The sequence below is a fragment of the Diorhabda carinulata genome, chromosome 9 (assembly GCF_026250575.1).
Source record: "Diorhabda carinulata isolate Delta chromosome 9, icDioCari1.1, whole genome shotgun sequence".
Lineage (NCBI taxonomy): Eukaryota > Metazoa > Arthropoda > Insecta > Coleoptera > Chrysomelidae > Diorhabda > Diorhabda carinulata.
The window spans coordinates 9,149,442-9,177,438 of NC_079468.1; the positions used below are offsets into that span (position 1 = coordinate 9,149,442).

A 27,997-nucleotide genomic window follows, 5' to 3' on the forward strand; every position below is an offset into this window, starting at 1 on the left:
ATCCAGAAACAAAGCAACAATCGATGGAATGGCGATCTCTGGTTCTCCAAGACCTAAGAAGTTTTGAATCCAAAAATGGAAAAGTTCTTGCTTCAGTTTTTTGGTATTGCTATGGAGTAATCATGATTGATTTTTTGGATAAGGATAGAACAATAACTGGATATTACTACCACTGTACAAGAAAATTAAAGAGAAAAGACGCGGAAAGCTATCCAAAGGTGTTTTGTTTTTGCAGGACAACGCCCCTGCACACAAATCTCATGTTGCCATGCCTTAAATTTGTGATTTAGGGTTTGAATTACTAGAACAACCCCCTTTAATTCACCAGATTTGGCTCCGTTCGACTATAATCTCTCTCCTCGACTGAAAAAAAGTCGTAAATTTTCTTCCAACGAGGAGGTAATAAAAGCTGTGGAGGTCTGGTTTGCAGAGAAAGAAGAAACATTTTTTTGAAAGTTCTAGAGACGTTGCAGGTTCGTTGTAATACATATATCCAATTAAGAGGAGAATATGTTGAGTAATAAAATATTTTGACATTGAAATTTTGTTTGGTTCTCTAGTAGGCTAAGAATTTTTCAATATATCCTCGTATATGGTATATTTTTCTATTTCCCTTGCTGTCTCCTCCATTTCCCCTATTCTTAGTAGTGTATCAACATTCCAGGTTAGGAATATTATAATAATAGGAATAAACTCTTAATTATTTATCACTATGTACTGCCTGTTTATGGTTATTATCCCTATATTCGAAGTCATATTTCCTTCATGTCGTAACCTACCCTCACCACATTCACAATTACATAAATACGAGTACAAAGTCTAGCTCTTTGAGCAATCAATAAACAACTGGTTCGTATCTGGCTCGAAGAACCAGACAGTGCAGTTGTGAATTTTGTCACCATAAGCACCATGCACATATGCTATGCAGGTTCTAGTGCACTACTTCCTATTTTTGCCACTGGAGGCGCTGGTGTCGCCGCTGCGATTGTGTAGCACTAGGTGGGTACCAGGGCGTAGACGAGCTTATCGCTAGGTCGTAGTATCCTTATCGCCACGTCTGACGTCGCCGCTGCGGTCATAGACATTATACGGAGTGCAGTCGGAAATATGGCAATAGGATGTAGTCGAAAAGATAACGCGGGTGACTGGGCTACAGGGGTAGTCGAAAAAAAAAACAAAAATGTATTTAAATTTCATATATTTTTATAATTTGGTGTAACAGACTCATATAGATATACTATTGTACTTCTGGCACACTACTTCCAATTTTTGCCACTGGTGGAGATGGTGTCACCGCTGCGATTCACGTCATAGACATTATACGGGGTGCAGTCCGAAAGATGACGCGGGTAACTGTGATACAGAATATAGACGGAAAGATGGCGTTTGTGTCGCGGGCTATAAAATTATATAGAGGCGCGCAGCGATCATACCGAACATCGGATCTATCGTTGTCAAATGTCAAATATATTGTTCAACATTAATCACGATAAATATAAATTCAACAAAATCATAGCCATCATATACCGGCCGTTCCAAAAAGCATTTACGCGAGTCATATAGAGACAATTATATAAGTTCATTTTCATTTATTCAGCGAAGAAGATGGTTGTTCTAACAAGAAACGTCTCAAGTTCCTTCAGAGAATTCGAGACAAGGCAGAAGCTCGCAGATGATCCTCCAGTGTATCCTCCTGTAAGTCTTTTCCTTTATTTTCTAATTTATTGGCTGATAATTAGTTCCGAATTTCATAATATTCATATCATAATATAAGATTGATTCCAATTTTAAATATATACTTTAGTGTCAAACAATTTACATGTCAAAAATTCGTGATCGATCCAGATCTCCATTGTCTATAAAACGAAATTCTAACACTGATACCAAAATGTCTACTACAATCACTCAAATCGAATTAACTACGGCAAACAATATTGTCCCAACATATAATGATGGTTCTAAAGATTTAGCTTATTTCCTGAGACAGTCTGAAAAATACATAGATTTTTTAAAAACCGACAATAATAACTTATTCAACTCGTTTTTGTTGGAGCAAGTGAAATCTAAACTTTCAGGTCCAGCAAGATAATTGGCCCGATCTAAAAACAGCTCTTGTCACTCGTTTTGACGATCCTAGGTCAGAAGAAATATTAGCACACGATTTGAATACACCTATCCAATCACATCCCCAATCATTCTCTAAATTTCACGACGAAATCTCTAAAACTACAAGTCCTTAAAGAGCATCTAGCTATAAATTCTGATAGTCAGGAAGTTAGAGTATCCAAAGAAATTATGTGTGCTATATCAAGCCCTTATGGTATTCAAAGCGGGTCTCTTAAATCCTTACCGAGATATATACTTCATATATCAATTTCATCTCTTGAGCAAGCCCTGTTCAAATGCAAAAGATGAGATAACGAAAGATCCCAAATCGAGTTCGGCCACTTCCTCAGATCACAGAAAACCCAAAGAAATCGTCCACCTTCGAAACAAAATACTCCTTATAATCAATCACCAAGACCACAACCATCGTTCCATAATTCGTTTCAAAAGCCACAAATAACTCAAAACTTTGATAACAGACAATCTAATAGATATAATAACTATCAAAGATCAAATTATCAAAATAACTATCAAAGGCCAAATAATCAATCATATAACAGACAAACGCACCCCCCTAATAACCAAAATTTTATTCGCCAATCTTAACCATACAATTATCTAAATAATTACAAACCAACCCCAATGAGTATATCAACTGCAAATACCTTTAGACCCCAACATAATTCGTTGAGACAAACAGGACCTCCGACCGTTATTTCCGAAGAATTATTCAATGTAGAAAAAAACGACCAAAATTTTGAAGATTTATCATCTGATAACAACCAAAACGAACAATTCGATGAAAACGAGATTTTAATTACCAGTCTCGGAATTGACATAAATAATATTAATTCAGCTCCTAAACTTCCATTTATATATCTTCCACATTTAGACTTGAAAAAACTGATTGATCCCGGTGCAAGCAATTCTATTATAAATCCAGAACCAACTTATAAATTATTTTCTGATTCTATTTACAAATCCAAATTCTCCGTTAAATCTATTAAAACAGTTTATAATGGTAATTTCAGCTGTAAATACCCTCTTTTGAAAGCATTCGGCATTAAATTCATATTCGATATGTTTATAGTACCTTGGCATGATAGATTCGATGCGTTAATAGGTAGTCAAGACTTAGATAAATTAAAAGCACTCATTAATTACGAAAATCATTCCCTACAAATCAACTATATTAAAATACCCTTCTATTTGGAGATTAATCCAAACCTATTCACCCCTTACTCTGAATCTTTAGATAAAAGACTTTTAAATATTCCTGTAAACATAGATAACCGATAGTACTTAATATAAAATAAACACAATTAAAATTAAATTAAAAAACTTGATAATACCCAAATGTATATCTTTAGCCCGAAACGGTTATTGCAAAATACCTATAGAACAAGAGATCTCATTAAATAATATTTCTATCAATTCAACCTCTATAAAAAATTGTGAAACAAAACCTACCACTTTATAATAATATTGACATTTCTAGACTTCTTCGAACGGATCATCTGAATCCCGAAGAAAAAGATGCACTAATGTCTCTATGCAAAAAATTTAAAAACATATTTTATAACGAAAACTCAAACTTAACTTTCACTCATGTAGTTAAACATCATATTAGAACAGTCGACGACGTACCAATTTACCAAAAATCATTTACCCCATCATTTAAAACATGAAATTAAAAGTCAGATTCAAAACTCCTAGACAATAAGATAATTAAACCAAGTATATCCCCGTACAGTTTCCCTACATTTCTCATCCCCAAACGAATGGATGCCAGTGGAAAGAAGAAATTTAGATTAGTGATCGATTATTGAAAACTTAATGAAAAAACTATCGAAGACAAATATCCCCTTCCTCGTATCGATGAAATTCTCGATAGTCTTGATCAAAGCACTTATTTTTCCACATTAGATTTAGCACAAGGTTTCCATCAAATCGAGATACACCCAGATTCGGCAGAAAAAACTGCGTTTACAGTAGATAATGGCCATTACGAATATACTCGTATGCCATTCGGTCTAAAAAACGCTCCCGCCACTTTCCAACGTGTGATGGATACTATTCTTCGCCCTTTTCTCTATAAGTCATGTTTCGTATACATGGACGATATAGTAATTTCCTCTAAATCCCTTCAAGACCATATCATTCATATAAAACAAATATTTACTGAACTAGAAAAATATAATTTGAAGGTGCAAATAGACAAATCCGAATTCCTCAAAAAAGAGGTTGCCTTTTTAGACCACGTCGTAACTCCTGATGGTATCAAAGCTAACCCAAATAAAATCGAATCCATATAAAACTTGCCCTTGCCCAAAACCGAAAAACAAATAAAATCATTTCTTGGCATGCTCTCGTATTACCGTAAATTTATACAAAATTTTGCAAAAATAACATATCCAAAAAATAAGTACCTTAAAAAAAGAACCAAATTAGATCTAAATGACCCAGAATATCTAAGTGCCTTCAAAAAAATGTAAACAACTTCTTTGTAACTTCCCAGTTTTAGGGACCCCCGACTTCACAAAAACATTTATCTTGATGACAGACGCTTCAAATATCGCGATAGGAAGTGTACTTTCTCAAGATTCTCATCCAATTGCATTTTACACTCGAACACTCAATTCAGCAGAAAGAAATTATGGCACCATCGAAAAAGAACTCTTAGCTATTATCGATAGTTGTAAACACTTTTGACCATACTTGTACTCCAAACAATTCGTTATTGAGACTGACCATAAGCCACTCAACTGGATGCATTCTCTTAAAGAACCCGATCAACGACTAATAAGATGGAAATTAAAATTAGAAGAATTCGATTTCGAAATCAAATACAAGAAAGGTAAAGAAAATTACGTTGCCGACGCATTATCTAGAGTTGAAGTCAACACTATCCATAAAAAACCTCCTAAACGCAATACCAAAATAAACATAATAAGTGATATCATTGTAACCCCTGCAAATCGAAAAATATATACTAAGGACCCCGAACTAAATGCTGTTATCGATGCTATTTCGATGCTTGCGAGAGCAAATTCCGACACAAATCTAGCGCTTAGCGACGCTAACAAAATTTTAAGTAAAATATCTGAAGATATTTCGCTTCAGGCGAAACTAGACATTCTGCTCAAGAAAACCCAGTTTTTGGTTTCCAAATCTCCAAATTCTAATAATTAGAATAAATAACTTTCTCAAAGATATACCTTGTAAAGATGAACAAATTCGATTCATTTCAGATTATCATTCAGAAACCTATAACGATATTACTGAAACTATAAAGCGCATAAAATCCTTGTATTATTTCCCAAAAATTCAAGAATTAGTAACGAACCATATTAATCATTACGAATTATGTCTCACCTCAAAATACGATAGGAACCCTCGAAAAATACCATTTTCAGGCCCTCTAATTTCTAAAAAACCTTTCGAAAACCTTCACTTAGACGTATTCTGTATAGAAAATAAACAATTTTTAACAATACTCGATTTATTCCCCAGATACGAAATTAATGATTCGAATTCAATCACTATACTCAATAAACTTTGTCATTATTTTTCCCATCATAACTACCCTTTACAAATAACTTGCGCCAATGCAAAGGAGTTTACAAGTGAAACTTTCAAGGAATTCATGTCACTCTTCCACATTAAAATTCACTATACCACCCCCCAATCTCATACCGGCAATTCTCCCATAGAAAGAGCACATACAACTTTAACCGAAAAATTAAGAATTCTTAGACAGAAATCAAAAGAAAATAGTACTGATTTAGTTACAACTGCTATTCTTATATATAACCAATCCATTCCCTCCTATATGGACCATATGAAAATCTAAATCTACACGAAATCGATCCTCATGAACAAATCTACCAAGACTACAACGAATATCGAAAAACAGAAATTATTCCATTTTTTAATGACCTTTATCAAAAACAACTTACAAACAGAACAGAACAACTGGATAAAATTAATCTAGAAAGAAAAGATAAAAAAATAAATCTAAAAAGAATAGCAAACACATGATTAAAAATACCAAATCTTTCCAGGTTAACCATGAAGATAGCCAGCCAGGCACTTCAAGTCAAAACAATTGAACCCCCAGGTTACATTTTAAATAATTTAGGATTAGGAAAATATAAGGTCAACTATCATATGATTTATTTTAGTATAAGTATCGAAGAAATCGAAAATTCATATAGAAAATTAGTTTCAAATCAAGTTCATTTAGCCAGTAAACTTGACGACTCAAAGTAACTTTGGCAAAAATCTATCAAAGTGATGTTGAATTGCTTTCAGAAGATATAAACAATCTTAGAATGTATGCACGACCCACTAAAATAATCGAAAGAGGTTTAGTAGACGGTCTTGGAACAAGAATAAAATATATTTCCGGAAATCTCGATCAAAACGACTTAATAGAAATTCAAAAAACCGAACCGAAAAAGTTAAATTAAACGAAACTAATGACCGAAATTTCAAAGTTACATACGTTTGCAGGACAGATTACCCAACGTTGGCAAACAAATTTACGTAAAATTCAAATTTTTGCAGAAGACATACTCAAAGAATCGAATACTTTGAATAATAGACTTAACAACGAAATTATTATCCATATTCAATTATATTCAAATTTTATTTAAAACAATATCATTCAGTAACCAAGAAGCCCTAAATGTAGAACTAATTAAACAAAAATAATTAGAAGAAATCATTAATTTTTTACATACTAATCATTCACACGATGAAATTGCTTCTGATATTCCTACTTTATTAGAAATAATAAAAATCAATCTTCCTCCAAAACTTTATATGTAACTCTCAAAGTTCCTATATTAGCCAACAAATTGCTTCATATCTCCAAAATTATTCCTATTCCCAGCAAAGAAAACCCTCCTACCCCCGTACACATTCGCACTAAATTCTCAAGGATCAACAAAATGGACAAACGAAAAATGTAAGAAGAAAACCTTCTCGTTTTGGTACAGCGACAAAGAACCTCACGCAAGAAGACCCTTGCAACTTAGAAGACCTCTCACGCTGCAATTTCGCCGAAGTAAAAAACGACTTTTCACTTCTCACACAATTAACTAATGGAAATACAATCATTTGCTTGAAGAAAATAACAAGTTTAAACGAAGACTGCAAACACAATTTTAAATCATTGAAAATTTCAAAATGCAACGTCAAACTAGGAAACAGCGATTGTATTTATTCATTCCAAAAACACACCTGGACCGGATCCAATATCAGTCAAGCCTCGAAGAACTCACAGAAATTCATATCAAAATTAATATTAACAATTTACATTTGGAAGATCCAAACAAATTGCTACCACAATTTCTCGAACCAAACTTGTTACCTATAGAAGTTCAAAGCCATTTAGGAATAACAGCAACAATAATTTTTATTTTAGTAGCCAAACTTTTTTTGTATTTGTATAAAAGAATTTAAAAAAAAAAGAACGATACCAGTGTGAACCAACAGAATTACCACAATCCCTATTGAAGCCGAAGCCAACGAAGAGGGGAGGAGTCATATAGAGATATACATAAGTCAATATAATTAAGTGAGTGCAGTTCATACATCTTATTTTCTTATAACGAAACTTGTTCATCATTTTCTAACGTTATCAGCAAACATATGTAGAAACATCCTGTTAAAAATTATGTACTATTTCTTTTATATTTAATTTTATTCAGCATTTCTAGTTTTTTCATAAAACCTGAGAATATTTTTAATGTTATCAGCAGACATATGTAGACATCCTGTAATTATAATAATCATTTTGTTACACTTTACTGTATTCAGCATTTTTCCATTTTATTTAATGTTTGTTCATTCATTGATACAGTTAGTCTTCATTCTATCACCTATTGTTGTAGTCATCGAGTTAATAAAATTTTTTTTAAAAAAGTAAATCTTTACTTTTAAAATATTACTCGCATATATAATAATAAATCAGAGTGACGGTCCTGGTAAAACATCGAAAAGTCGTGTAAAAATCAGCTCTCGTCGATTAATCATTTTACAAGTGTAAATATAGTTATTTAGTGAAAAACTACAACCATTATCGCAATCATCACCCCCATATATATCATCTCAAAGTAAGCAAATTTAAAATCTTCATAACGAATTTAACATTTGAATGCTAACAATCAAACACGATTGTTGTTAGTCACGGTACAAAACCTGTTGCTGCTTATCAGCAAAACAACATTTAGAAACCAGTACCGGTTATTTACTAATATGTTAATTAGATTCAAAGAAGATGGATGAAAACAGCACAAACAATTTTACTTTTGCCCTACCTAATAACCCTCCACAATCTTATTCATCCATTACAAGCCAACAAAAAACAAGTTTTCCAACGAAACAACAAGCAATAGTAATTAGCTCACTAAATGGAGTAAAATTAGGAGAATACCTGATAGCCGTAGGCACTATTATCAATCCCAGCAAAATTATATTCTCATCAAGAATAACCAATAATAGAATATGCATATATCTATCTAAAAAAGAAGACGTGGACGAATTTTTAACAAAATGCAATGGAAAAATCAAAGTGAACAACGAAATTCTTTCTGTACGTCGACTTATAACACCTAGTGAAAGATTACTACTATCGAACGTCTGTCCGTCATCAAATTATCGAAAAGGAACTCAGACAATTGGGCCTCCATCTGTCGTCTTCCATAACATTCCTCAAAATCGGTACTTCTAACCCAAACTTTAAACACATTCTAAGCTTTCGCCGTATTGTTTACATATCTCCCACACAAATTACAATACCTACCTCGATGCTCATTAATTTTGAAGATACTACATACCGAATCTTCTTAACGCATGATAGCCATTTGTGTTCTTTATGCAACGGATCAGGACATAACTCTAATAATTGTCAGAACACATCAATAAGCACTACATCCGACAATACATCATTCCCAATGGACACTAATACAACAAGATCAACAAACATTTCAATCAAATCTACAACAAACCTCCAGTTTCGAACTCGACCACAACAAACCTAACAAATGTGAATAATCAAACAGAAGACATACCATCACATATAGCTCCTACCAACCTCAAACATACCACTCAATCCACAAGCGATAGCAGAAATTCTAAAAAACTAACCATATCAGCAGAAATACACATGGATACAGATACAACGAACACAAAACGCACCTTATCTGAGATCACAACTCCACCTTCACCTACACCACAAACAAAGGATACATTTAATAAACCAAACGAACAAACAATTAAGAAAGCGAAAAAGATAGCAAACAACAAATCAAATACACAAACAAGTACTTTCTACAAATTAATGGAGTCAGCACAACAAATATTTGAAGACGAAAGACAAATTTCAACTTTCGCGGAAGCCGTTGATTTTTTCGAAAATGCAATAGGAACAAAAGATCCATTGAGTATATCAAAAATATATACAGAAGATACAAAAAGCTTCTTAAAACTACTCGCACACATGCATCCATATTTTACAAACAAAAGAATGAAAAGCATCAGTACAAGAATCAGGAAAAAAATCATGGGACAGCTAAATTTACACCCGTCAACTATCGCACAAGAAATAGAAGACTACTCTGAATCATCAATTGAATCATCGCAGGAATAATGACTAATAATAACTCAATTTTACAGTGGAATCTAAGAGGATTCTACAGAAGATTCGAAATGCTTAAAAACCTACTCTCCGAACTATCACCAAACATAATATGCTTACAAGAAACCAATTTTAAAAATCAACATTATTACACCTACTTCTACAAAAATAGAGCGTACAATGGAAAGGCATCTGGAGGTGTAGCAATATAGGTCCACAATAAATATAACACACAACAAATCATTTCCGTAGCAAACAATATTGAATTAATAACTGTAGCAGTTGATATACCACAAAGAATATATATCCTCTCTATACATACCCCCAGACCAAAATATCGATACGTCAGAACTTGAACAAGTTCTAAAAACTATTCCAAGTCCTCGATTGATTTTAGGTGATTTTAACGCTCACAATACACTATGGGGATCAAACTATATCACAGCCCGAGGCAAAACAATTGACAACATGATAAATTCCCTAAATCTTAACATCTTAAATGACGGAAGACCAACAAGAATTGACATACACACAGGAACATGCTCAGCCATTGATATCACCCTGTGTGAACCAGTCCTTACTCCCACATTAACTTGGGATGTAATACCATATTTATGTGGAAGCGATCATTATCCTATAAAGATTTCATATACATCAAAACTCTCTGAGAATAATAGCTTACCAAACCCAAAATGGAATCTAAAAAATGCTATTTGGGAAAAATTTAGCGAAACAGTTGAAACGAAGATTAACATTACAAAAGACCAGCCAATTTTAAATGTAGAAAATCTCGTAGAAACCTTCACATCTATAATCGTAGACGCTGCCAAAACACATATAGGATATACTAAAATATTATTAAACCATAAACCACTACCTTGGTGGAACAAAGACTGTCAAAACGCAATCAGAATTTATAAGTCCTCTTTTAACAAGTTTAAACGGAAGAATACTGTAGAAAATTTAATTGAATATAAAAAACAAAGAGCCCGAGCGAGATATATTATGAAGAAGAGTAGACAGGAGTCATGGATTAAATTCGTATCTACAATAACATCCTCAACTCCACCATCCTTAGTTTGGCAAAATATTCGGAAGATGTCTGGAATAAAACAATCCCCAAGAATTCCATTTTTAGTTAAAAATAACACCCTGATCACAAATTCAAGTGAAATAGCGGAAGCATTAGCTTCACAATACGAATATAACTCTAATGATTCAAACTATGATGCAAAGTTCATAAAGAATATAAAAAATATCGAAGAAGAAATTTTGGAAGATTTTAGTGAAGAACAATCAAATCCTATTAACTGCGCGTTCAGCCAAATAGAACTTTATGAAGCTTTGAAATCACAAAAACATACTGCCCCTGGTCTAGATCAAATACCAGTAGTATTCCTACAAAAACTTTCAGATAGCACCAAAAACTACCTATTAAAACTGTATAACTACATTTGGACTAATAAAGTCTTCCCTTCAAGCTGGCGCGAAGCTGTGATAATCCCACTTTTGAAACCTGACAAAATAAGAACAAAACCAGAGTCTTACCGGCCAATATCTTTAACGAACGTCCTATGCAAGATTATGGAGAAAATGGTTAATCGTAGACTACTCTGGGTACTAGAACAAAATAATTTATTGGCACCAGAACAAAGCGGATTTCGCCAAAATAGGTGCACAGCTGATAACCTGATAGACCTAGAATCCGAAATAAGTGAAGGTTTTGCCAATAAACAAGAATGTATAGCCGTATTTATGGATATCACCAAGGCATATGACATGATTTGGAAACACAATATAACCTCAAAACTACAAAAGTGGGGTCTAGGAGGGAACATTCTACACTTCATAAAAAATTTCCTGACAGACAGATACTTTCAAGTGAGAGTAGACAGAAGCCTATCAGCTAAAAAACTACAGAAGAATGGGATCCCACAAGGGTCTACGATAAGTACCACTCTATTCCTGATTGCTATCACCGATATTCTTGACAAATGCTCTCCGCTAGTCAAAGGAAGATTATACGCCGATGATTTAGTACTATTTGCAAAAGGGAAAAATATAACCACTATCCAAATACATTTACAAACCGTACTCGATAACCTAAGCAACTGGTCTAACACCAACGGATTGAAATTCTCGGAAACTAAAACAAAATGTATTCTCTTCTCCAGAAAGTACATACAAGAAAAACCTATATTAATCTTGAATGGTCAAAATTTAGAGTTCGTAGAATATATAAAATTTTTGGGCATAACTTTTGATAAAAAACTCACCTGGAAACAACATATTGACTACCTTAAGAAAGTCTGTCAAAATGGTCTGAATCTATTGAAAACAATTGCCAGCCATAAATGGGGCGCGGATTCCACCTGTCTGATAAATCTATATAAGGCTCTTATAAGATCAAGGATCGACTATGGCTCCATAGTTTATGCATCATGCGAGAAAACACACCTCAAGCAACTTGACGCATTAGAAAACACTGCACTAAGAATCACCACCGGCGCATTTCGAACAACACCGATAGAGAGTCTCCACTGTCTAACTGGAGAACCACCCCTTCGACTGCGAAGAATTCAACTTAGCATAACCTACGCAACATCAGTATTATCAAATAGAAATAACCCAGTTAATTACAACATCAAAACAGACCGCTTTAAAAATTTATTCGGAAACAAACAAACAACGATTCCCTTCTACGAAAGAATTCGCCAATACACAAACATCTTGACAATTGAACTACCAGTTTTCTTTCCAATCATTATAAAAACTCCTCCCCCTTGGATAATCCCTATTCCTACCATCAACGTTAATTTGAGTTACTACAAAAAAGAGGAAACAAACCACCCCCTGATAGTTCAATCATTTCACACCCTCGTTGAAGAAAACCTCAAAGAATACCATCTTATGTACACTGACGCATCCAAAACACCTAATGGCATAGGAGCAGCAGTTATACTAGCAAACGAAAATTTTGCATTTAAGCTATCTCCTCACAATAGCGTCCACACTGGCGAACTTTATGCCATATTTCAGGCATTAACAATCGCCAGTAGATATGAATATAAAAAAATTGCAATAATTACCGATTCTATGAGCTCCATCAACACCATTAAACAACTCTTTCCCAAACACCCACTAGGTTCCCTCATTAAAACCCAACTATACCTCCTCCACCAATCCAAAGCGTGCGTCCAAATTATCTGGGTCCCATCACACACCAATATCCCAGGAAACGAAAAAGCGGATCAATACGCCAGAGAAGCAGCAGATAACAACAAAGCAACAATTGTGCGCGAAGTGATGGTCAGTGATTTCAAAGCGGTAATAAAAGCGAAAGCTCAGTGTAAGTGGCAAAGTGAGTGGAACAGGTCGCAGTCAATATTGAAAACCATCAAACCATACGTTAAACCATGGAAAGGTAGCCCAAAAAGTCGCGCAGATCAAATAAAAATCGATCGCTTAAGGCTGGGTCACATTAAAGCAACACACTCCCATCTATTTAATAGAGAAAACCCACCGATATGTGAAACTTGTAACGAGAACCTTAATGTTGAACATTAACAGAAATGAAAGAATACTTAACAATTTTCCAGACAATATAACCACCTTACTCAATGAAAATTGTAATAATGCAAACATAATTAAGTATTTGAAAGACACCAAATTATATCACAAACTATAATTGACATGTCGCTAATAACCTTTGTAGTTGATGCGACAATAAATTTATAATAAAAAAAAATAATAATAAATCAAAGTGTTATGGTTCCTAACGAAAGAAAACAATAACATATTGAAAACATTTTTTATACCATTATAAAAGCATCATATAAAAATAATACATTTGAGAGTGCACAACACAATTTTTTTATATTTATTTTGGCTTGAAGTATTCTAAAAGTCGGTCCAATTCACAACTATTTGTGATTTTTCCGTCCTTTAACATAAACCATATCTGCTTTAGATGATGCTTCATTATATTACCAAATTGATGTAGAGGTGTCGCGCGATCTTGTCTGAGTTACGCCAATCGATGAAAATTTAGCTGTGGTGTTTATAGAGTCTGAACATTAATACTCTCTTACAGTCTTCGAGAGAGGGTTTATAGAATTCTTTTTCTTGTAATATGAGACAGTAAACTGAAACGTCACACGATGTTTCTTTATTAGTCTCAAATTCTATTCTTAGATAATGCTACCAGATTGGATAACTTCTTTTTGTCTTGAAAAATCAATATGTACTAAAGGAGTATTATCCTTAAATTCTTATTGAGTAAAAACAGGTTGGTTCATTTGAGGATGGTAAGAGGACTCTTGAAAATTGGCAAACATCTAATACAAGGAGGCAAATCTATTTGTACTGAAATCTAAATTTAGATCATAATATGTATATCTTTCTGAATTGAGAAATATGTGCAACTTTGTCAGATTGCAATGATCAAATTTACTCATGTCCTTTCTAATTTCTCCTCTTCTTTTGTGGCTGCGATAAAATTCCTTGGAGTTTCAATTTTCCTAATCGTTTTAACAGCCCAAGTATGCCTTGTAGAATTATTTAGTGAATAATATTCCACAATTTGCCAGAAGCGAAATTTGATCGGCAAATACTTTTATTATAGTTCAATTTACCTGGTATAAATGGCTGATATGTGTGAAACTAGAACTGCTCAATAGTGGTATCATTGAAGGTTTCATCAGTAACTTGTAGGATCTCCATTATATTGGTACTTTGAATATAGTTTTGTTGCAATTGTTCTGATGAATCACCGCAAAGAGTGAAACTGAACGACATATTTGTGTGATGAAGGTAAGTCTAAAAATAAAAATATACACTTGGTTGTGATATATATGCTTTATATACACACAGGGCACACAGCGAGAATGTACAGATATTTCACATCACTCACTAGATTTTTCATATATAGAGCGGTATCTTTATTGGGAACGTGGCAACGAAACACTACGAAATGTAGACTAACTTTAATAAAAATGTGTTCTCATTGTTTGCAGAATCAATATGGGTTTCTCACGATAGATAAAGACCAATAAATAATAATAATAATAAAAGACCAAAAAATGATCTACCAATAAATGCAAGAGCCTTAAAAGCGATATTGCCCAGTCACAAACACAACTAGAAAAAACTCATCAACCAATAACTAAACCCTTAAACAGTTACTCAAGAGTAAGAAAGACTTTATTAAGCAGGAACGTATGAAAACAGAACCATCGGAATTTCCTACACAGTCAGATGTGTTTATAGTTCGTCCAATATCAATTGCAGATTATAAAAACTTTTAAAAATATGTATATTTTATACGAGAAAGTATTCCTTAAAAGGCAATCGAATCATTTTTAATTGGACAGCATTATACGCCGTTATTTAGACAGATGCACTTAAATGTAGTCCTGCTTGGAAATTGGAAAAATTCATTAATATACCTCGTTAACTTGCTACAACCGAAAATTAAATTATAGTCTGAGTACCCGACGTGAACTGAGCCCTTTTTGTACCCCACTCGTTTTTTTTGGAAAATGAAATTTCAAAGCAAAAACCATAAAGGAAAATGAATTCTTTGCAAATAAAACAAAAGATAACAAACATTTCAATATCAAAGTATCTTTATAAGTAATGATGGTAGTCAGAATCGTCTAAACTAGAGTCATCATTTGATTGAATTATGATGGGTTGTAAAGAGGGTGACACCACATACTCTGCTTCTTTGATAACATGTTCAACACAGTTTTTCCAAAGTTATTGGCGGTCTGCTGCTAGAACTTTCTCTACAATCTCGATACTCAGTTTTGGATACTGATTACATTTTCGTCATTCTGATTTTACGTTTGCCCATATTAATTCTATAGGGTTAAATATGCAACAGTAAGGAGGTAGACTGAGAAGATTATGACCCTGTTCTTTGCACAGCTGGTCAATAGAGTAAATTTTCTCCAATTTTATATCTTTAATAATAGTAAACAATTCTTTGTTTGTTGGGCTTTTTTTACGATCAATGATAGGAATAGGAATATTTTTTTCAGACATAAATGCTAAAAGTTGAGCTTTGGATTTGGTATCTTAACGAGTTGCCACGAGTGAAAGGTTACGTTGACCATAATGATTATTGACTGTGGTGGAATGTTAGGTAAAAGCTGTTCAACAAACCATTTTTTAAATAATTATGCTGTCATATCTTCATGATAATCAGCTGAACAGTTTTTAATTTTTTTAACAGATATTAATAATTATAGTGCGTTTCCATTTAGTACATGGCCCATTCAAACATTCATTTTGACTATTGTCAATCCGACCGAAATTTACTACATGTTTCATGTAGATAAATTATGTGTCTATTAGAACTTCGGTAGTTTTCTATCTGACGCAAATAATCTTGTCGCTATCGAACTATCCTTGACGATTCGATAATTGCCATCCGTTTATTCAGTTTTTTTGTGTTTAAAAACAAATGCTGACTAAACTTGACGCAATGTTTCTAAACTGGTACGATTGTATTCTGGATAATCTGCTTCCTTTTGTTGTATTACTTCTAATGTCGCAACCGTGCTCTCCTTATGTAAACTATAAATTGTCCTACGTATAAAATCTTAAGCAGCTTTGAAAACTTATTTCAATGTTTCTTTACATGTTTTTGGGTTCTTTGAATGCTCCACATCAACCCCTTTAGTGAATGCTCGATAAATGGAAAATTTATTACTCTAGTTAATTCAGCAATTCTTATTATGATTGCATTATCAAATTGCTGAATATCTTTCTTTTTTAAACATTCGAATATATTTAAAATAGCTTGCTGTATTTGTATATCTAAATCTTTATTATTAAATTCAGACCTGTCTTTATTTTCACTACACTGTGTAATTTCATTGTCTTCATTCGCCCATGGTCTAAAGAACGCCATATTTCTATTTATTTAAAGAAATTTATGAAGTAAATAAATTTTACCCAGCGACGCTAATTTCTAGCAGAAATATTTCGAAAAAATTGTATATATACAGCTTCGGCCAATAGAAATGCATTTATGTTTACGATTCGATGTTTTCATTGCTAAACAGAGTCCACGTGGACTGAAGGTTTGTTAGAAATTTACTGAACTTTACTGGGTAGTAAACTTTATTTTGCATTTCTTAATTTCGTATGAGTGCCGTGTGTATTTAAGAAATATTGATTGATCCTCGCATAACTGTCTTCTGTAATTGATATTGGAAGAGCTATACTACAGCTCGACCTATAGACAATCAACTAGACCGTTTTATAGACTAGCATAAGTAAGCCCCGGTGAGCAGGTCTGCAGCACATTTATGGAGCATCCCAGTCTGTCAAGAAATGAAGACACTTCTGAAACTAGAAATGATGACGTTGACTTACCGGATCGTACTAGAGTGGATGAATACATAGATGATACAATTAGTGATTTTTAACAAGCCATTAATGATCCGAAAGTGCTACAAGAGCATTTAGAATAATATACTCGTACGTCACAGCTTCCTAGGGAGTATATTGAAGGGATAATAAGAGATATTGATGGTACAGCCAAGTACAAATCCTCGTGAAAATAACCCTGATCTTCCAATTAGAATTTTTCCTGATGATATCAAAGGCAAATATAATCATTATCCGCCCAGTATTGGAAAAGGAAAAGCAATGAGTGAGAGTGTTGATGGAATATACTACCAAACCAATTGACTATAAATACTTTGATGATTTCAATGAAATAGTAAAAAGATTATAATTACTTGTAGATTCTCAAACTGCCGGAAATACTGGTCATTCAAACGAAATTGTATCTATTATTAAAGAGATGCGTAAGACTGGAATAATTCAATAAATGAGGCGGAAATTAAAATGTTATATCAGTAGTTCGTAGATCATCAAACAATGACTAGCGACAAACTTGGTAGCCATTTCCTTTTCAAATCAACCCATAATCCATCGAGTGATATAGTTAAATCATCGCCTCTATATCTGTGGCAGCCAAATACCTATCACTCAAATTTTATTCTTCGTTTAAATGATCAAAAAACCAAATTGAACGAGGAATTTTACGTATTGGAGAATGAAGGAATTGAGTGCATATTTCCAAACAGTTGTAAAATTTCAAGTATATATCATTATAAAGCCGATGGTGATGTAGTAATAAAATAATAAAATAAATAATAAAAGGGGATTTTATCAAGTTTAAATTAGGGTCACCCACGTCCATTTGCATTGAAATACTGCTAGAATCTCCGATACAAAAAAATGTACAGTCATCGATTGGCATAACTCAGACAAGATCGCGCGAGTCCTCTACATTTATTTGGTAATATGATGAAGCATCTAATGCGGATATGGGTTATGTTGAAGGAAGGGAAAATCACATTTATTTATGAATTGGACCGACCTTTAGCACACTCCAAGCCACAATATATTTATCATTAAAACAATGTATGTGTTTGTGCACTATCAAATGTATTATTTTTATATGATGTTTCTATAATGTAATAAAAAATTTTTTTATTGTTTTCTTTCATTAGGAATGTATAAAAGACACAGGGTGACAAGCCTCTCGTTTGTGATTCTTTGAATACAGCATCTGCATAACACTAGAGAAATATTTGTTTTGATCACTATATCAGCTGGCCAGGACCAATCGTAGTACTTTGATTTATTATCATATACGAGAAAATGATTATGATATGATATGATAATAATGAATAATGTAAGCAGTTCCAATTATCGCTTTTAGTGGTTTGAGTCAAGGTTTGTTGTCGTTATTTAAAGTTTTAATTCTAATTTGTGTGTATAGATAGTGATAATCCTACAAATTTTTTTACCATGTGTGCACCGGTGCCGCCCTGCGTAATGTGTGAATGTATTATTAACAAAACACGTACGTCACACCACATATGAACGATACTTCAATGTTGCCGTTATCGTCTTATATCACTTGTTCGGTTATCAAGAAATACGATATACGTCACTCCGTTATAACATTAAACGACCCCGTTATAACCTTACACGTACGTCGACACACCTTGCACGTCACCTCTTTTTAGATACCCCGTATTTCAATTTTGTCGTGGTGACCTTACGTTATCGTTTTTTTAAGCACAACTCGTATTTCTATACTTCGATGCTACGTCACTTTCATGCCCATACCAACCTAGAGCATCTAGCGGACTATTGAAATGAAAATGGCTGTGTCATCTGTGACAGCACGAGACACTACGTTACGCTGCCTCGCTGTGACGTCACGCTTTCTCTCTCAGCTGAGACACCAGCGCCACCAGTGGCAAAAAATGGAAGTAGTACGCTAGAGCCGACATAGTATATATACTCATGTTATAAGAGTGCTGAAACTATTTAAAAGCTCCATCTTTCTGGAGATCATAATCATAATTGTAACGTGTTTTATATGGATTATCATATTTTAAAAAGCAAAAAAATTAAAAAGAAATAGCATGGAAGTTTGTTTTTATTTTCTTCCTAGTATAAGAATATTAAATGAAGATGATTAGTAAACAAAAACTTTTACAGAAACATTTTTAATTTTTTATTACCATTAAGCCAGTCCTTTATTTCCTCCAAAATAGCATTCCTGTTAGAGTGAGTCACCTGAAAACAATATTTTATTAATACTATGAGGTATATTCCTAGTAAGTTTCATTTCCACGGAAAAATAACGATCACGAGATCACGATAAAATGCAACCGCAAGCGAAAAACATGAGTAATATCATTTATTGTATCATATACAAATTATATCACAATACCTTCAATACTTTTAAGTATCCTATAAATACCTTTTTTTTTAAACGGGCATTGTTGTGCCATAATCTTCATATTATTCAGTACCTATACATTTTTATAACAAAAACTCTTTATAAACTAATTTCAACAATTTTTTTAACAATCGTTATTTTTTGGTTCACAAATATAAACATTATTTTTGAATAGTTATATTAAACGAAGAATTATTAGCATTACTTATCTGTAAGCATTTCAAAATTATTCGTTGACGTGAGATTTTTTGAATTCTGAGAAAATTTCTGTATTTGAGTTACCTGCTTTTTGAATTTTATATATCAATCTTATTCTGAACTGAATCCTCAATGTAGCCTTCGGCAACTTAAGATGAACTTCAACCACCATGTCGTTTTTAATTTATGACGTCAGCACCTTCGTTAGCTAGCAAAGTCGCCGAACTACGCCTAAAGCAATGCCCCGTGTATTCCTTTGGGTTTGGCAATCTCAAAAATGTAGCTATTTTGGAGGGAGCATTACCTACAGTATGTATGCCTACAGGTTGTTTATTACATTTTCCTTTATTGTAATTAATAGAGACGTCGATGAGAAATGTTGGTTGGGCTTAGCGCTATAAACTTCCTATACAAATGTAGCTCTTTTTCTCCATTAATAATAAATGATCTTGAATTATTTGTTTTGGTGTTTGAAATTTTGACCAAAAGCATAGTTTGTTTGTTTTCTATGTCGTCAATTAATATTTTAGTGATTTTTTCCCATCGACATGCACCAGTATAACCCATAATCAAAAACACTTTGGTCATTAGATATTGTTCGTCTGAAGCTTCTACTAAAAACTTGTCGATATCCTCTTTATAAAGTACTTTAAACTTCTTTGCTTTATACCCTACGGATTTTTTCTTCATAAACGCTGTTAATTTAAAATATTTGCTTATGTCGATATTTCTTCTGGTACGTAGCATGGCCTTCAGCATCGAATATAAACTCCACAACGAAGAAGATTTCAGCGTTTCTGATTTTTCTGACAAATACGCCAATAACACATCCTCATAAATGTTTATTACCGTCTGTTCCATGCACCAATTTGGTATGTTTGTTCATATCGTGTCCGGGACCTCGACGGTATAAATCAAACGTTGCTTGGGTGGGCGCCTTAACAATTTCATCTGGTATAATTTCATCTTCCATTAATTCACAATCAAATGCATCATTTTGAATATCCATTTTATAATAAATGTCACATTTTCAACTAAACGTCAAAATATGTCAAGTTATTTTATAGTTTTAAATAAAACAAGACTCGGTTACTATAGAAACCAATTGACCACTATCTTGGACTAACTATTTTATTATTTTCATTAAAGATAGGCCGGAAAGTAAATAAAAATGAGTCCGGTAAAAGCTTTTACCGGACTATCACAATAATTTTCTGGCTTGTCCGACAAAATAAGATTCTGACCTAAAAATAAACTAGAAAGTATTAACTTCTAGCCCGTTTTAAAAAAACCACTAAAAATATAAATATTTTGATAAAGACTTAAAGAAAAGTCGAAACGTCAAAATTGATCAAACTATATTAATGCATCTAAATGTTCTTGATTATTAAAAAATAGAGTGACAGCGCGTCACAGGTTAAATTTTACTAAAGTTTGTCCAAATGTTACTTTATTAAGGAGATTTGCTCACTAAATATTATTATATATGAATATTACTTATAAATCTTTGAATCATATTAAAAATGTTTTGTTGATGTTCTAAATTTTCAATTAATTCGCTATTACCGAAGTCCTTAAAATCTTCTTGGTAGTCTGGATTGCTTTTTAATTTTTTATATGGTTTTAATTTTTCTTTCCTGAAGAACGCAGGATTAAAATCACAACCTGTGATAGCATGAAATCCAGGTAAGCTCAGAGAAATTGTTTGTCCCAAGTTTTCATGTATTTTGGTAAGGTCAATATACCTTAAATTATTGCCAGTACCGGTAAGTATCTAAATACCAGAATCACTTTTAAGGTGATGCATGTTACCAAGCATTATAACCGCAATATCGGTATCAGCACTTCGTATAACTATTTCTGCTGGATAGTTGATGTTATAGACATGGTATACTATCTTTGTATCCGCTTCCTCGTGTCCTGGACATGATAACTCCTCATCAACACTTGAGACAACTTTGCCAGAATTATCAACATTAAAAGAATGACAGTTTCTGAAATTGATGTATATTGTTTTTTGGTCACCAATAAATGGTACTACTTCATCAGTAGCCCAATGCGAGATAAAAAAATTAACCAGAGCTTCTTTGAAGTTTAAATTTTTTAACTCTTTTGCAAAATCACTTGGTCAAATCTGTTCAGGTCCAGTTATAGAGTACTCCAATCGAGCGGACTCTAGCCGTTGGGAGTGCTCGTAATCTTTAATAGATGGAGTAAAATATAGATCAAAGATGATCACATAAACGGTTCCTCTAAGAACAGTATAATTTTATCACCACTTTTCTTACAAACGAAACAAATTAAAGGATCTCCCATGATAAGATTTTATATTAAAATAACACTTATTTAACAAAAAAATGCCCAAGTATGTATTACAAAACGTTGATGTATTTACACATAACTGTTTAATACATCACTAAACGACAGATGATGCGCAGTAAAAGATCGCAGTCGACTCAGCGCTCTATCTCACTCGCAACCGCATGAACCGTTGTGACTCGTGCTCGCACCTACAGCTGACTTTCAATGTTTCAGGCAAGATGTAAAAACTATTGAAATGGTCTGGCTACTAGGGTAACATTTTTTTATAGACCCCCAAGTAACATATATGAAATTCAAGTTTTATACTATAACAAAAGTATAATTAAAATTTATTACAGTTTAGGGGTGTCTGACAGGGGTAACAACTGTCATAAGTGTCCGGCGGTGGATGACGAGTTTTCTACAGCTATCCCGAAGAAAATAAAAAAAATTTAAGCTTTATAATTAGTGGAAAGTAAGATACTATTTTATACACCTTTATTATCTGTTACCTACCTAAGTAACCGGGACCCGAGCCCTATTGCCGCTGATCGTTCTTACCTGTATAGGGGACACATATAGACAAATTTTCAGCTTTTATAAAATAAGAAAGATCTGGCGGTCGTGGGCTCTTGCTCTATGTGAGAAGTTATCCGACTGATCAGTGAATTTTTCGACTGACGAATGTACTTTTTGTCACAATTTAAACAAGGTATTTCACATACTATGTTAGGCAATTTATTGATTGGTGTTTTATCTTTTACTAGTAAAAATAGATTGAATATTAAGTGTTTGACTGTATACTATTTTAACATTGTATTGTCTAAAGATTCCAAAAAGTTTCGAAGTAACTGATTTTATATATGGTAAAGGTGTATAAATCTAAGGAATAGAAATTTTAGAAATGACGTTTTAAGAATGTTATGTCAATGTCAGATGAATTATACAACATTCGTTTCAAAAGATATGGAAGATATGAGTTTTCATAAAAAAGTTTGTAAAGTATATTATTTTTTTTATGAAAAATTGGATCAAAAATTTTTAGGACTCTATTTTTCATCTGTTTCATCTTATTGGTTTCCTATACCAGTCAATGAAAATTTTATTATTTTCGTTTCTTGTAAATTTAGTATCAAGAAAAGGTAACGATTTTTCAGTATTTTCCTTTTCCATAGTAAATTGTATATGGGGATCGAAACTGTTGAAGTAAAATAATAAATGATCAATTTCATTATATGGAAGGGATAAAATTATATCATCTACATACTTTTTAATGAAGAATAGTTTGAAGGGTAAAACAGATATTACAAAATATAATCCATTACATAATCTGCTAATAAAGGGGATACTGAAGACCCCATTGGTGTTATTGTGTATTAATTTTAATAGAGTTTCTTTATAAAGTTTGCAATTTTTACTTATATCGCTCCATTTATGTTGTAGAGCTGTAAGGCATATATTTAAGTGTACATTACTAAATAGACATTATATCCAATCCTAACAATATATAATTCAGTAGAAATATCATATTATTAAAAGTTTCTTTGATTTTAAAGGAATCTTTCATATAATAATCATTGTTATAATCATAAGATTAAGAAATACCATTATAGTTTGTTAATTTCTTCTGGGTTTCTTTGTCAATTTGTTTTTTGTTGAGAACTCTTTTTATTAATTTGTTACAATTATTAGTTGTTTTTAGAGTTGGATCATTAAGTTCTTTGTATGATGTATTATTGTATATAAGTTCTTTGGATAAATCTAAATACTGTTGTTTATCCATAATGACCGTGACATTACCTTTGTCAGATGGTATGACTATTAAATTTGTATTTTCTTTTTAAAAATTTTTCGTTATATGTAATAGATCTCTAAAAACAGATAATTGTTTTGATTCATGAATGTGGTTAGTTAAAATATTGATTGCTTTGGCTAAACATTTCTTTTTTGTGCATTATGTATGAAAGAGGATATGTAATCAATATTGCCTAACATAGTTTTAATTGAAATATCCTTAGTGATTATGGGTTCAATACCGAATACCTAACAATAGAAACTGTAAAATATCCTTAAATATCTATGTATTTGAAATATTTTTAATCCAATTATCTTGGATTTTAAGAACTGTATTTATTTTTTTGTTAAAAAGATTATTAAGTTTATTCTTTTGTTTGTTTGGAAATTATATATATATATATATATATATATATATATATATATATATATATATATATATACATATATATAAATATATGAATATATAAATATATATATTTATATATATATATTTATATATATTTATATATATATATTATATATATCTTCTTTCTCTATTCTTCTTACGGTCCCCTGCTTTGTCTGTCTCCAGCTCTGGATGTTTTTCTCTCTAAAGTTCTTTCATTACTTCCCTCCACCTCTTTTCCTCTTGCCATCTGATATCTTTCATGCAACTCGTTCCAAGAGTCGTCCATTCGTTCAAGGTGACCTAGCCATTGTAACCTTCTTGTCTTTATAAACGCGCTGATTGGTGACTCATTGAAAAGTGTGTAAATGTCATGGTTTAATCTTCTCTCCTATCCTAACTCTGTTTGCTTTCTTCCAAAAATTCTTCTTAGTATTCTTTTTACCAGATTTCGAATTTATGTGTAATTTTAAACGCAACTTTCCAAACAATTGATACAAATATTTTGTATGTGACGTCTAGCAAGGCTATTCCTCTATAATTTTCACACGTTTTGTCTCTCTTCTTGTAAATGGTTAATATAATGGTCTATCTCCATGCTTCTGGCATTTTCTTGGTTTTCCAAATCTGATAAACTAAATCGAAAATTTCACCACCATGTTTTATTTGTTCTTTTGTTACTCTATTATCTCCGGGACTTTCATTGTTTTTCATCTTATTTATCACTTCTTCAACTTCTTCTCTGTTCGTTAAAGCCATAAGTTGATTTCCAAGATTTTCTTCATTTGCTATTTCTTTGAGTAAATTTCAATTTCCTTTCTCTATAGTTCTTATTTGGTCTTCTAAAGATTCTCTTTTTTTCATCTATAGTTTCTTTGCTTTTATTCTTTAATTGTTATATTCACTTAAGCTTTTCTCATCTTTATTCTTGTCTAAATTTCCTTTTTTGTTGTATTACACAGTCACTTCATTATCTAACCATCTTTACCTGTTGTATGATTTTTTCAGTCTGAGATTTTTTTGTGGCGTGTTACTGCATGTTCAATTTTTTCCCAGTTTTTTTCAACAGTTATTATGTGGTTTCTTCTCAACTGCCTAAGTATTTTTCAATGTCTACCGGATACGAATATAAGAAACTATTTTATTAAACCCAGAGGACATTCAGATGACTTGGATTCATTACTTATCTCAAGAGACAGAATGCTATTGAAGAAACTCTACACATTCATGAACGAGGCGATGAAAATCGTTTATAAATGGAAATACGTTCATTCGTTCATTCTTAATGACTAATAAAGTAAAAAATAGTGACATGTATGAGTGGGTGTGTATGCGAATTGTATGTGTTTGGGTGTATATATGGGTATGCCGGTGTATGGGTGAATACATTACTTGAAAATTACAGTGTAGTGGTTGAGAACCAGTCAACTTAATTCAATATCTTATACAGAACCACTGGCTCTCTTGTCGAGAGGAATAATAAAATTTTATTATTATTATTATTAAAAAGAATCCTATAGGGATTCGACTAGGAAGTTTTCCCTAACCTCGATCCTATTTCCTTTTCTTCAACAAGTCTTTCCTTGGTGGTCACACATATATTAGTTATAACTAGCAGGAGTGAAATATATCTTCTGGTTCAGTGTATATGTATATAATATGAAAATGGTTGGTAGAAGATTGTAGAAGCTTTGGCAAATACCTGATAAATCACTGGAACACTTAAAATGTCTTGTAACTTGTTTTCATATACCAAAAACGAACTTATTTTAGGATTATGCTTTATCACATAACCACTGAAAAGGCAAATCAAATTGTCTGGTTGAACTGCAAAAGATACTTGTTCGTCCAATCAGAATGACCTTTATATTTTCTAAGCTTGGTATAGTGTATCACAGTATTTAGCAAAAAGAGAGGTTACTCTATGCATAATCTGAGATTAAATACTACAGATATATCACTGCTTTGATTTCTCTCTAAATGCCGCAGTGTTCAGCATTTCCTCACATTAGAGCTATAAAATTAAATTCTGCAGCTTTTTTCGATCAATAATCGTATGCCTGCATTTTGCTATTCTGTCCCTTTAAATCAGCTACATTTTCCATCATTCACATAATTTAGTTTCTCCGTCTTACTGAGACATTTGTTGTATTTAATTAGGGACATAATATTATACTTACGACGACTTCCAACAAACTAATGACACAGTTTTGCAAAAGAAATGTATAGGATGAAGTTATTAAGGCAATAAATAGTTATTACTTGAATTTATTCATGGGGACAATGTTTAATTCTTAAATGAGATTTAATTGTAAAAGTCTTATATGCTGAAAAACTTACTGTAATTAGATGACAATCCTTCCTCTCTTTTAGTTGCCTGACAAAAAATTGGTCTTTCAATGGAACAGTAGCTATAACAGCTGCAGTATTATCAAAGAAAATGTTAGAAACTGATTCTTCAAATTTCTTGCTTAATAATTCCATTTTACCGATTTCATCTATTATCAATAGTTTTTTTGGCTGAAAATTGTGCACTGAATTGATTACTATAATTTTTAAGTGATGTTCATCTTACTTTTTCCAATATAGGTAATATAAGCTGTTCAAATTCATTCATATGTACTAAATATTGACCAACCTTTGGTTTAAATGACGATAGATTGCTCCCTCTGATTTCAAAGTTAAAAAAACTAAGTTGATGATATTATTATGTTGAGTGAATGAACATTTTTTAGTTTATTCCAAAAATTGAGTATTGTTGTAACCATTTTTTTGGAACAATTAATAAAAAAAAATTAAAAGTAGAAAAAGACTTGTATTATACATCTGTGATTATTTTAGTCTTACCCCTTTTTTGCCAAAATCCCTCTTTTGCCATCCATTGTCACAATTTCAAATCCTACTCTATAATTATTATCGTCTCTAATTTCTTCTGTGTAGAATCCATCAATTTCAACATTTTTAGATTTTAAAATACCTATAATTTTTTTTATTAATGTAGTCTTTCCAATACCTACAAAAATATATTAACACAAATGGGAGAAATCCAAAATACTATTTCATTAAAACTCACCTGGATCACCGGTTATTAATAAATGATACATATTCTATTTATTATTTGAGAAACTATATAATGAAAAAAAAGAAGTAAATTGTTTACAAAAGGATATTTAACCTTAAATTCTGGTATTTTTGATCAACAAAATTTCAATTATTTTCTTTTAGTTATTTCCAAGCATAGGCAACTAAACATACAAGATACAGAATATAGTATTGCCATCTACCAGTTGTGTCATCTTTTGTGATGTACTAAAACTTCAAGATTTCGTTGTTTCCATTAACTATAATTATGGTTTGGTATTTTACACTCTCAGAGGTCAGTAGCAAATAAGAAAATTTTAATCTATAAATAACTATCAAAATATGATTGAAGTAGAAAAAAAATTGTTGAAGGCTCTTACAATTCAGTTCATATACTTTATTTCACGATGATTGTTCATATTTCAATTCATGTTAATACAAATATTTTATTTTAGAATTATTGACGGTATCAATTCGAAGAATATGAATGTCGAGCAATTGTCCAGCCGTCGCTTGTTATTACAAAAGCAATTGAAGTTAATAAATGTTAGAAAGAATCATTTCATTCAATTGAAGGAATTAATTGAGTAAATTTAGGGAATTGATTCTAAATCGTTATGGGGATTTTTTTAAGATTGTGAATAATGTAATATTATGAGGGGTTAAATTGAAAATGCAATATGCCTTTTACAGTTGACGAGGA

The 27,997-nt window shown here is 32.3% G+C and overlaps 1 protein-coding gene across 1 annotated transcript; it reads right to left on the bottom strand.

Moving 5' to 3' along the window:
- LOC130898047 (nucleoside-triphosphatase THEP1) lies at positions 1-27,714 on the bottom strand (the record flags this gene model as incomplete). The annotated part of the gene is made up of 6 exons (XM_057807082.1): positions 27,287-27,714; positions 27,061-27,226; positions 26,789-26,882; positions 26,554-26,733; positions 19,312-19,366; positions 1-53 (listed from the first exon to the last, which is right to left on the bottom strand). Coding segments are annotated over exons 1-6 (579 nt in total), but the record flags the coding sequence as incomplete, so codon positions are not given.
- Positions 27,715-27,997: the final 283 nt, after the last annotated feature.